The 13,926-nt window shown below is 35.8% G+C and overlaps 1 protein-coding gene across 1 annotated transcript in view; it reads right to left on the bottom strand.

The window, feature by feature from the left end:
• LOC140136626 (uncharacterized) overlaps positions 1-13,725 on the bottom strand; it is a 42,254-nt gene extending 28,529 nt beyond the window's left edge. Inside the window, exon 1 of the mRNA XM_072158313.1 lies at positions 13,571-13,725. Coding sequence (XP_072014414.1) covers positions 13,571-13,690 — 120 coding nt within the window. The 5' untranslated portion in view covers positions 13,691-13,725. The remainder of the gene's footprint in view (positions 1-13,570) is intronic.
• Positions 13,726-13,926: the final 201 nt, after the last annotated feature.

Here is a 13,926-nt window from a genome sequence, read left to right as displayed (position 1 = left end):
TTCACCCTTACCAAATTGAAAGGTCCACACTATTGACCACAATGGTCTCATCCCAATTGCATAGTTCAATAACCTCAATTAAACAATCATACTGCAAAATTTGACCTCAAGTTGCAGATTATGAGTTTTGGTACCCAAATTTTCAAAGGTCATTCAATAAATGTACAAATATTGGGGTTAAAGAACTGTGCCCTGATAAATTAGAATGTTGTGGTTCCTAGTCCCATGAACCGCTCGACTTCACCCATACTAACGGGTCATTGGACTTGAGGTGCAGATTATTATTTTTTATACAAATGGAAACTATGGAAAATACCATGCCACTGAATATCGGGGCAAAATACTGTTGACAATGAACATGTTGTTTGTGGCATATATCTAAATTTATATGACAAATACAGCACTGGTTGGTCTCAGTCTGTTGAATTTTCTGTAAAATATTTGTTGAATAAATTGCAAAAACAACAAAATGTAAGTATACACTGAAAACAATTTCGGTGTCATTTTGACACCAAAAATGGTGTCAAAAGCATGGGTCCTCAGATGGCCACCCAAAGGTGTCAAATTGACACCATAAAGGGTGTAAAAATATGACACCTTTGAGTGTCATTTTTATTTTGACACCTAGGGGTGTCACCTGAGGAACCCTTTTCTGGGAGGGCAAAAGGTGCCAATTTGACACCCCTGAGGGTGTCAAATTGACACCAGAGGGTGTAGAAATATGACGCCTTTGAGTGTCATTTATATTTGACACCTAGGGGTGTTACCCAAGGACCCATTTTCTGGAAGGGCAAAAGGTGACAGTTTGACACCACAAGGGTGTCAAATAGTCACCCTAAGAGTGTTAAATTGTCAAAACCTACACCTATACCAGTTTCAATTTGTCACTTTCAGAAGGGACAAAATGTCACCTTTTAGTAATTATATAAACAGGGTAAAGATGATGCAGTGACACTTGGTGGTGTAACCCACTCATGAAGACTTTTTACAGCTCACCCGTAATGAAGTAAATTGGTGCTACTTCATTAAAACCTGGTAAAACAACCCTTGGTGACCACACTGTACAACAACAGCAAAAGTAACTTCAAAATTTGAATAGGGCGAGGCTTGGGCCTTGGTCAGTGTATTATACATATTAATGTAACAACCAAAATGTTTTGAATTTGTATTTTATTAATAACAAGTATATACTTGTATATCAATTTAGTGTCAAATGATGGTACCATTAAACAAATTTGGTTGTTATATTAAATATGTCTTCTTTCCTGCATTTTAATACACATCTCACTGCCATCACATGCACTTGACAAGCCTATACCTATTGACACTTGATGCACTTTCAGGCATGAATCTTCAGGTAAACTCCTGAAAATGTGCAAAATTTCCTGAATTCAAGAAAAAACGTGAACGTTCTCATGCCTGACTTTTCTTCTGTTTACACATTGAGGATTCAGCATAAAATTTGCTCTAATGCTTTGCTGTGTAATCACTCATTTGTCCTCTTTATTCACTACAAATACATTCTGCAAAGAAAAAACAAAGATCTCAATGGTGAGTTAACATTAATAGAATTTATTAAAACAATAGTTCAGATCAAATTACCAATATTTGAATTTCAATACAGTATATTGAAAATGTTTGAATCTTTTGTTTGTTACAGAAGCAGGCTCCCAATACAGGATATCATTTTGGGTTTAGGTCACATTTAATCCATGCTCTTAAATATTCCCCTGGAGCATGTTTGTATGCTATATTTATGCTCCTGAAGCATGTGTGTATACTTTAATATGCTCCTGGAGCATGTTTGCATCTAGGACATCACCTGGAGTTCAAGATATGGATATAATTAAGACTTTAACCATGGATTGAAAGTGACCAAACAATATACATTTAAATAAGCTCCTGGAGCATGTTTGTATCTGGGATAGTGAACAAGCATGCCCTAGGTGCATATTTGAACACATGGATTATTTAATAAGTATGACTGAACAATATATATGTTACATTCAAATATGCTCCTGGAAAGCTCTCCCCTAATACAAGAATAGAACAATCCATTTTAGGCCGTATAAAATTAATATTTTGGTTCTCGTCCAGAGGATTTTCATGAATTGATGAGGGAGGGAGGTTTTTTTTTTTTTTCTCCAATGTAAAATCACCATTTTCAGTAGTTTTCGGTCTTTTCCAACAGTGCTTGAAGAAACGATGAGGCACTTTTTTTTTTTTTTTTTTTTTGATTTTGAGGGAGAAAATCTCTCTATATTATAACAAAAAGACTTGGAAGTGATCCTTGTTCTCTAATAAACTTATTTATATGTATGAAAAATTCATAGATCATTCCAAAGTCTAAAATAATTGAAAAATCTAAAAAAAAAAAAAAAATCTGACAAATCACAGAAATTGAGGAGGGAGGGGACGAGAACCAAAACATTAATTTTATACGGCCCAACAATATTGATACATTGATATACTGAATACTGCTCCAGGGCCAGTTCCTGGAGCATATGCCCCTGGAGCATATGCCCCTGGAGCATATTAATTTAGGGCCAAAATCGCACAGAAGCTTCGGTGATGTTTCAAAGAAACCTTTGTAAACATTCTGATCAGGCCTATAATAATAGACCAGGGAAGTGCCACTTCCCTGACAAATTCGGGGGTAAATTAAGGCCCATGATTTTGAGCCTCAATCAAGGAAGCACCAGTAACATACCTGCCAACATTTGAAAATCCAAAAACCCCTGTTTTGGGGGAATAACAGCATAACATACTATTGCTGTCAAGGCCAAGAAAATAAAATTATCATACTCTATCATTTCTAACATTTTTCACATTGTATACAATTTAGAAATCAGTCATACATAGGCCTACATTGGGCTTTTACACAAAAAGTCTAATCTACCGTAATCAGTTGCTTGGTTTGTTCACTGAATCCAGCTTTCACTGGACAGACACAATTAAGCAAATTCATGATTTTATTAAATACTGTACAACCACTTAATTTCGCTTGCAATTTAATTTCACAAAAAAGTTTAACAAAATTAGATGTAATTTGCAAGTATTTGCTCAATTAATTTTGCTGTGAAATTAAACAGTCTGTAACAGTAAAAAAGTGATTTTATATCATGCCTTGTCTTTTGAGGCGTGCGAGTGCGATAGCACACCATCACACACCTAAAATGGTCTTGAGGAGTGCGATTTTCAGCACACCTAAATCTGGTGACATTATACACAATCAGATACAAAATTCACGCCTACAGCACACCTGAATGTCTTGAGAAGTGTTAATATTATAGCACAGCAAGCATTTTCAAATGACAAGGCCTGTTATATATTTTACATATTGCTAAACATACTTATTTTTTTAACAATGAGCCTATAAAGTTCAAAAAGTTTCATACTTTTTTTTTTTTTTTGTTTTCCTATGAACTTTCAGAAATCGGGACGTCCTGATTTTTGTCATTTTTAAACTCGAAAATCTGAACGATGATAAAATCGCGACAGTTGGCAGGTATGCAGTAATAAAAAAAAATGAGTAAATACAAATAGTTTCACTCACCGAAAGTTATTTTCACCCTATATTTGGAACATATTGCAAGTTCGGAGGTGAATAATGACTTGACTTTTGGGCCTTAATGCTACCCGATTCAGCAAGAGTGCACAATATACAGTGTCTCACAAAAGCTGGTCCTGATGAATGCTCATGTGGTGCTACAAGGTTCTATTGTTTGCAGATGTGTGCTCTTTTAGCTATCATTCCCACAAACAGCAGTGAATTCAATAAAAGTTATGGCTAGAAACAGAAAATTGGTTACATAGCCATTTTGTCAAAAGTCATTGATTGCAAATAGTTGTTTAACATTAAAACTAAATTTAATCAAATTGTTTGATTACTTACAATATAATGGTGCAACCATTGCAAACAATCAATTCATTGCAAGAAATTTAGCAAAACCTTTCTCAATTAACACTTATAATTTGTCTGACCTGCAAAACAAATTTTGTAACACAAAATATTCAAAGAACAGATCATTTCAAAGCTGATGGATATTCATTTATATAAGATCATTTCTAAAACGAATGGCATTATTTTACTTCAAAATCATGAAATTTATTTTTCTTCAATTGCGTGGGAAAAAATTAAAATTTTACTACAGACATGATTTTGTTTTTAAGGTTCAAGTGCCTGTCATCAGCTTTGAAAATTTTTGTATGCGTAACTCAATGCAAAATGTTCACCTAAGGGGGTACAAACCACTTGTCAGAGAGTTTTCAGCATTTAATTTCTGCAACCATCATAATAATGCTGTATTCAGAATAGTAATCGGTACATGGTAATATAAATATAGTGGGGATCATATCATGAATATGAAGACAGAGGTGTACATGGCAATGTGTAACCAATGTGCGGTTGTGTAGCTATAGACCTGTTTGCCAATTTGTCAGCCCAATGGGCTCATGAACATAAAGGCTGTTGTTCTTGTCAGATCCGGTGACATTTGTATATAACCACACTGCACTAGTACTGCTCAGTGCGTACGTTTTGTATTTTTTATACGTGCTGACATAGCGGCTCCATGTGTTTTAAGCAGTACATTTTGTGCCCCAGCGCGTAAATACGCACACTTTCACACGTAAAGAAAACCCCGCATGAGGGTATGGAGGGAATTTTTTGACCTGAGTATATTTGAATATTTCTAATTCTTCATAAACTGGTCAAAAAAGAATATAACAATTTTTTCATTGTAAACTCTAACCTTACAATTTTTAAGTTGGAAAGTCAATAAAGAAATATTTCTAGTCATCCCTAGACCCAATAAGATTTTCACATTTCCAAAGATACGATATGAGTATAACCTACAAATCTATTTAAATTTAACCTTTTCGAGGGAATTTTGCAAATGATAGTCAAAATGTTGGTTATCAATACTAATGAAATTTTTGGAAGACTTCATTATCCTAATTTACAGGTCAAGTAGAAAGGCTGTAAGTTAAGATAAAAAGATGCAGATTGACTGCGATCAATATGGTAGGTCAATAGTCTTAAAGTATGGGGTTGAGCTGCAGTGTCATTGATTTTGATCACGCCCCCAAATTTTGAATCATCCATTCAAAAGTTTTCACTCATTAGGAAATCAATTTATTGTTGTTTGCAAGTGGAGAATGTTCAACATTGTATAGAACTTGAGGCCTAAAAATCTTGTTAGGACCAAAGATGACTTGAAAACATTTCTTTTCATGACTTATCAAAATCCTACATTTCAAATAATGAATAAAAACAGACTGTCTATTAAAGTTAATAGACACAACAGTACGACTATCCAACATTAAACATTAACATTTTTAGCTTAAATTATTCAACTTTAAGTGTAGATTTTCCACATCCTGAATAAGACAAGGTTAAGGCGGTTCCAGGCTTGACCACAGTTTAGTGGCCAACACAGCGAGCCAAATTTGAAAAAAAAAATTTCAGAACAAAAAAAATTCAGTTTGTAAAAAACTAATTCCCTGCCTATGTGTGACGTTGTTATGTGCATAATTTTTCCTCAGTTTTCTCCCACCGAAAGCTCCTTAGTGCAAAAGTGTTTGGCCCTTGGCCCTACACCTATATGGTCATTTTCACGGTAAAGGGTGTAACTTTTGATTTTTAGGGTCAAAATTTCAAACCACTTAAATATGTTTCTGTTTACTGAAATCATGCATAGAAGCAACTTAAATTCCAGTAAAATAATGTTTCAAGGCTTAAACCTTTTGATTTCTAATAAAAAATTGCCATTTGCATAACATTTTGGTTAAAATCTAAGAAAAAATGTATTTTACATAACCTCAGAAAAGTATGACATGAAAGCTGGAATACATGTGAAATCCCATTCCAAAGTAAGTCAACAGATATAAGTTAAATTTTATACCATGTTTTGCTATGTTTGTAATTGCAGTTTTGAAAATTTTTAACATCAAGTGTCATTTACAATGGAAATTTCCAAACCTTAAACATATTTTTTAAGTTTTAATTGGGTTCCTAAAATAATTTGAATGTCTAACTTCATGTACAAATACTACTTGATGAAAGGAACCTCCCAGCCAAGTTTCACAGAAATTGGAGTTGTTTTTTAGAATTGGCAATTCAAGCGATTTGTGTTTTGGAGGCTTCAGTTAACAACACAGGTGATCATAAAAGTAAAATATTTAGCTAACTACTACAAGTTGACATAAAAAAATAGGTAAAAAATATCACAATTAACAATTTTCATGCTTTGCTTCTAAGTATTGAATTTCAGTTGTGACAAAAATTAAATTATCACAGCAAGTCATTTTTTTTTGTTTCGGAGGCTTCATGTTAACAATTGTTAAACATTGCAGAAGAAGTTTTTTTTGAAAACAACAGTGTTGGGATCATCTAAGCTGTTATTTTCTTGTGTGTATTGAATCAATGATTCTATGCGGCAGATATTGTAGATTTATCACACATTAATTTTTTCACCCATTTGTTAAGTATGGTGTTTTTTGCATGTGAAGCCTCCGAAACAGGCTTTTAAAGGTATCAGTATATTTTTCAAACATTAACCATAATGTCAATTTTTTTTTAATTTATGACATTCTGCACATATCAAGTAATAATTACAATGCAGATATCAGTATGAAACACACCAATTTAGATATGCATAGATGATAATTAAGCTTATTGTTGTTTCGGAGGCTTCATTTGTTTAGGAGGCTTCATTTGTTAACGGAAAGTTTGTATTGGGTCCCATTTTCAAACGGTGATATATATCTCCACGATTTAAAAACATGTGACTTGAGGATCTACTTTGCTACATTTTGATAAATAGATTGGATGAGCTCTTTTATTTATATTTGCACAAGCTTGCTGAACAGTTTGTTTCGGAGGCTTCAAAAAGTTAACGGAAAAACGGCTATTTGAAGTCAAGATTTTATAAAAATTTTAAAAGCTTGCAAATCGGCTAATTTTTGTTACCCATTTCAAGTTAAGATAACAACTGTTATGAATCAAGAAGAAGTGAAGAAATAACCAAGAATTATGAACCAAAGCTACACCCACAAAGTTTGTTAACAATTGTTAACGGAAAATGAAGCCTCGAAACGACAAATATCAAGTCCGGTTCTCAAAAATACAGGGCTGTTCACAATTAAATCTAATGTGGCAGTGTTTACTGCACATATGACTGTACTTTCAGGATAAGAAAAATTATCCATGAACTAACTAAAGAAAACACAGGGTTTTACAAAAATGTTACTGTTTTTTATAGTTTTTCAAAATGGCAATATTAAGTACATTTAAGCCTGCTAAAACTGAATGCAGTAACTCCCAAAGCTGATTATGCTACCCAAGGTAGCTGCTAACTAGATGACTTATGTGGCCAAAAATCATGGAATTCTGTGGCTTTATTAGAACACTACGGATTAAAATGTTAAAAATCCAAAGTTACACCCTTTACCGTGAAAATGACCATATCCATTTCAGATGGAAGTGTCCCCCAGGACTTTTGGCCATGAAACCATGGTCAAACCTCAAACCTCGTCATTACGAGATGCCACTTAACACTTTTTCAGAAGCTTCTGCCAGAATGACACAACAGGGAGAGGTTTCTTGACAGCATCATTCAACCCTGTTCCGGGCCCTGTTATGCATTTCTGTAAGAAAGTTAGGGTTTTCTTAAGCCCTCTTGGATATTCTAGATTGAAAACATAGTAAGTTGCCAAAAGCCCTGCCGCAGCCTTGACAAGCGTGGGCCATTCTCCTACAGGTATTTTGTCCACATAATGGTGTACCTTGCTACATTGATCTTCTTTCCTTCCCACCCCGGGCTTCCCACACGACTATAGCTGTTGACGGAAGTGGTTCATCCTTCTTTATGAAGAGCCCTCCTATTTGTTCATGAAGATGGGCAGTCACTAATACAATTGATACTGCATTTATGGTGTCTGTGAAATAAGATTACAAATAAATAGAAAACATTAATGATTGTGGAGAATTTACACTAAATGCAGGGTATTGTTACACTTCAAACCCTCTAATAATAGTACTTCATGCACATTCTTATTCAGTGGGCATTGTTATTATTGTTAAATTGAAGGTATTGGACACTTTAACTGGCTCAAAATAAGCTTTTATGACACCTTAGCTTATTTTGAGCCAGTTAAAGTGTCCAATACCTTCAATTTAACAATAATTTTGTCTCTAAGCTAAAGCAATTAAGTTTAATTGAATCTATTCCAAAGTGAAAGTCCGATTCTTGAAGACCCGGTCAGTGGCCCGAATGTAGACGGGTGGAAAAATTCGGTCTTTTTTTCACCAAAACATAAACTGTGACGGTGAATCTGAACATACCGGTACGCTATTTTAGCCTATTTAACATCGTAAAGAAGTACGACACAGCAAAATGTACAATTTACTCCAGATTTTAGGCCCTGTAAAAAATAAGTTACGTAGCTGGTTAAAATAGACTAAAACTTATCATGTATTGTTGCGTACATAATTGGTCTTTCGTAGGAGCTTAATGATGACATCGGAACATACCGGTATGTTATTTCAGCATCGTAAAGTACTACGGAACCCAGTACAGAACAAGACATTAGACAATGTAGAATTTTATCGGGAATTTTGGCCCGTAGAGCATTTAGTTACGTAGCTGGTTGAAACAATCTAAAACTCATCGCGTAGCGTTACATTTGTAACACGGACCAAATTGGTCCTTCGAAAGAGCTAGTGCGACGATGATATCGGAACACACCAATACACTATTTCAGCATCGCAAAGAACTACGGGCAACATGGAAATCTAGAATTTATCGAGATTTTAGGCCCCGCAGAAAATGTTGTAACGTGGCTGGTAAAAACAAGCGAAAACTCTTTGCGTATTGTTACGTAACTTACGCATGTGACAAAACCAATATTGGTCTTTCGTAAGAACTTGATGTTGAAATCGGAATATACCGGTATGTTATTTTAGCATTACTACGGAACCCGGTAAATTCCTACGGAACCCGGTAAATTGCTACGGAACCCGGTAAATTGCTACGGAACGTAAATTGCTACGGAACTCGTAAATTGCTACGGAACCCGTAAATTGCCACGGAACCCGTAAATTGCTACGGAACCCGTAAATTGCTACGGAACCGTAAATTGCTACGGAACCCGTAAACTGCTACGGAACCCGTAAACTGCTACGGAACCCGTAAACTGCTACGGAACCCGTAAACTGCTACGGAACCCGTAAACTGCTACGGAACCCGTAAACTGCTACGGAACCCGTAAACTGCTACGGAACCCGTAAACTGCTACGGAACCCGTAAACTGCTACGGAACCCGTAAACTGCTACGGAAACCGTAAACTGCTACGGAACCCGTAAACTGCTACGGAACCCGTAAACTGCTACGGAACCCGTAAACTGCTACGGAACCCGTAAACTGCTACGGAACCCGTAAACTGCTACGGAACCCGTAAACTGCTACGGAACCCGTAAACTGCTACGGAACCCGTAAATTGCTACGGAACCCGTAAATTACTACGGAACCCGGTACATAAAATTATATGTAATGTAGAATTTTATCGGAAATTTTGGCCCGTAGAGCATTTATTTAGTTACGTAGCTGGTTGAAACAAGCTAAAACTCACTGCTGACAACGCCAGCGACAGGAAAACATAAACACAGTTCAACAGACAACACATGAACAATCAACAGCCAACTCGTCTATAGCAAATTTCCAATAAATAATAGCGAAATGCAATATTGGTACTGTATATGAATTAACGCACATGGTGTGCATGCATCATGTAGTATATAAATGTACAATGTGCATGTAAGCTTACAATAATTTTGACATGCAACACATCATCATGGATACAGTGCATCAACTAAACTACTCCTTATCATCGGTAGAGTTACACGCTTATTAAATAACGCCGATTTATTAAAAATATTTGAAATAACACAAGCAATACTCGCCTTTTTATCAGTGCTTCTACGTGTCGTTGCAACTTCCAGACTATCGAATCGCAGAGAGAAAAGAAATTCGCGGCACAAACGGTCACATGAACAGACAGATGCTGACGCTCCGCGGTGTCATGTCATCCACTGTCAAAAATACTCCAAGTCTGGTGTCATCGTCTCATGACGCCCATCTGCCATTGACAATCATCTGAGACATATTGACACCCTTGAGAGTCAGTTGAAAGGCGTTCAAATTAATTTGACACCATTGTCGGTGTAAATTGACAAATGACACACAGAGGTGTCAGAAAGACACTCAAAGGAGTTATTGTAAATTGACACGTATACTGTTGTCAATGATAATAACTCCTACTTAGGAGTCAGATTGAACCCTATGGAGTGTCATTTCAGTGCGACACTCCAAAGGTGTCAAAATGACACCAATAATTTTTTCAGTGTAGGTTTTAAAGAGCCAAAATGATCAATTGCAGACTCACGGCTTAATAAAATTCCCTTTAAAAGGGAAAGCCAGCTTCAATGCAGAAGAGGTCTTGTAATTAGCTTGCGTGGAAGGCATTTTTAGGATCACGCTTTTTTAGGATCCATCATGTTTCATGACAGTCCACCAAACCATCAATGATGAGAATATGCACACAGAAACAGCAAACCAAACATTAACTCCTATAACTTCCTGTCAACTCTTTAATTCATTACTCCAAGTTGTTCTTTCTTTTTGTCTTTTCTGCCTAAACCTGCAAAACAATAGAACTAACAAGAATCAACTTGAAGCAATCAATATGAAAGTACACCATTATTTAACACAATTCAAAAGCAACTTCTTTTCTCAATTACTCTATACTGCGCCAAAAAAAGTATCCTTAACTTGGAAAAATCCCAATTTTAAACCATATTTTGTAAAATCTAGTCCTGCACATTTTGACACTTCATTGAATTCAATGTGACTTCAAGAAGTAAAATTACAAGCATTGGATCAGACGAAAGTCCAGTTTTAAAATTGACAAACTGACCTATAGGGCCTACAAGACAAAGCGCAGCAAAGAGACAACACAGTTTCTTCAGTCACGCTCAAAAAAAGCAGTAGGTTTTTATTTAATATATTAATATTCTTCTCTGTACTTTTCACAACTTTTATTTTATTTTTCAGTTTTTTTGTTTCAGTTTTCGTTAGTTTCTTTTGTTTAAAAGGGCATTTCGTGATCCACAGCCTCATCCCCCCACTTTTCTAAAACAAAGTTGAGATTTTTATATCACTAGAAACCTCTGCTATATAATGTTTATGTACCAAAGATATCTTGCAAATTAAAGGTGGGTAACCTGATTGACAACCTCATCCCCCCCCTTTACCTCATCAAACTGCTGATTTTGGTATCAGATAAAAGCTCATATTTTTCTCATAAAAATTTTAATGTGTACATAGTATAAGCATACATGTAGCAGTCCTTGGCTTTTACCCATTCCTATATTTTTGAGGGAAACCAGGGAATGCTTTAGCACAAAACAGAGAAGAGTTGGGTCAGTAATTGTTCCCTGTCTGGGCAATGGTGACTTCTAATTTCAATATGTTTATGAGAAAAATAGGTCCTATCACTTGAAATCAATATATTACATGACCATGATGATTATCATTAATAAAAACACTGTAGACTACCAATAATCACGCTGTATAAATGTCAGTAATTCCATTAGGAATTAGTCACATTTACAAAAAACATTTACATGTTCTTTTTGCATGAGTGCTTGAAAGGGATGACATTTTATGTTATACGTAAGTTTTAAAGAATTTGATTTTCCAAATATATCAGGTCACCTTCCTTTAATTCGTTTAGCAAAATATATCGTAAAATTTGAATTTCGTTCTGGTAAGAGGGTGTATCACAACAGTGGCCTATGGGCCTTATAGAGCAGTGTAACTAATACGCATAAAGCAAGCATAACTCGAAAACGCAAAATCGGAATCAACTGCAATTTCGGGAATAAGCTTTTTTCGTGATATCTACTGAAAAATGTCATAAAAAGAGGATGCTAGGATCACGAAATCCTCCTTTAAGTTCTTTTAATCCCATCAATATCTTGTGTGGCCATTGTGCATAACCGCAGTGTGTATCATCGTTGCATGCTCCCTCTGCTCCCGATCAGGCGTGTTTAGGCCAGTTTGTCACTTTTGAAACTGGACCTTCGTCTAATCAAATGCTTGTAACTTTACTTTTTGAGGTCACATCGGATTCAATAGGGTGTCATAATGAGCATGATTAGATAATAGGATGTATTAAAATTAGGATTTTTTTCTAATTGTAATGATACTTTTTTGGCGCAGTATATAAAAAAATAGGTCTAAAACAAAAGGAGAGAATGACACTCCCAAACACAATTGTACAATTTACGGCTATATAATGTTTATGTACAAAAGATATCTTGCAAATTAAAGGTGGGTAACCTGATTGATAACCTCACCCCCCCCCCCCCCCACACACACACACACACTTTACCTCATCAAACTGCTGATTTTGGTATCAGAAAAAAGCTCATATTTTTCTCATAAATTTTTTAATGTGTACATAGTATAAGCATACATGTAGCAGTCCTTGGCTTTTACCCATTCCTATATTTTTGAGGGAATGCTTTAGCACAAAACAAAGAAGAGTTGGGTCAGTAATTGTTCCCTATCTGGGCAACGGTGACTTCTAATTTCAATATGTTTATGAGAAAAATAGGGCCTATCACTTGAAATCAATATATTACATGACCATGATGATTATCATAAAAACACTTAAAAAGTTGACGCAACGACTTACATCAACTTTTTAAGTAATGCCAACAAACTTAATTAGTTGACGGAACTTTTTGAGCTCTTTCAGCATTTTTAAAGTTCGGATAACTAAAATGAATTTTGTTTTGGCAACTTTTACACTATTTTTGAGTTGTCCAAACTTACTCCTTTTGCATTGCGCCAACAAGGCGAACAAGTCATTTCTATGAACTAGTCTGTACTGGTAACAACCAAATGGAAATCTCTCCCGGAGTGGGTTCTCCCTGGTTGACGGTATACAAGGATGTGCCGTGGTTTTGGGGTACCTTTTCAGCAATTTTGATATGGGTGGGTTTACAGCGGCAAAAGTGCCCCTGAAAGTGCCGGTATACTGATGGGTGGCAAAAATAGCAAAAAGTAGGTATAGAGAATGTCAACATCCGAAAGTCTCCGTAGCACTTTTTTTTTTTTTTCGAAGAACCCCCCCCGGGAAATGTCTTATGAACTGTCTGTTAGTGGCCTGCCAGCAAGCATTTCAAAAGACAACGCTATAATTTTGTATAAATCAATTCTGCCTGATCCTAACTCCCTAGCCACCCCCTACATTTTGTACAAGTGCCAATTACCGGCAAAGTGTCCATTTCTTCAACCCTCCCCCCTCAACTTTTTAGAACCAAACCGAGTCCCGCCCGCACTAAAAATTAAAATGATCTCGGAAACATGATGCTATTAAATAATAATATAATAAATATTCCTTAATAATAAAACTGACATTGCCGTTTTTGAGCTTTCATGTCTAAGGCATGGATTTGGACTTGGTGGAATGTAAAGATTTGAATAAAGGTAAACTTACATCAACAGAGATCACATGTACGGCCCTACAACAACTTCTTTGAACGGTGATATCACGAAGGCCTACCAGCAGTTTCTGCTGGCTTCGTTCACTCAACACTCTGCACATGCACGTGCACATCACATGCGTTGAGCATTGGGATTTTTGGGTTTTCCCCGGTTCCGTGGTCTTTTAATATGAATATACCAACAGATATTGGAACACGCTGTGATATATATACCACAATCGTACAATTGTGAATATATCAGGCATAACAGGTCTGAGGTATAATCCTAGTGCCCTCTATTGAATGCAATTAAATACTATTAAATGCTGTTACCTTAAGGGGAATAATACCCTGATTTTCATCAGTACCC

The sequence above is a fragment of the Amphiura filiformis genome, chromosome 16 (assembly GCF_039555335.1).
Source record: "Amphiura filiformis chromosome 16, Afil_fr2py, whole genome shotgun sequence".
Lineage (NCBI taxonomy): Eukaryota > Metazoa > Echinodermata > Ophiuroidea > Amphilepidida > Amphiuridae > Amphiura > Amphiura filiformis.
This window is presented reverse-complemented; position numbering and strand designations above follow the sequence as displayed.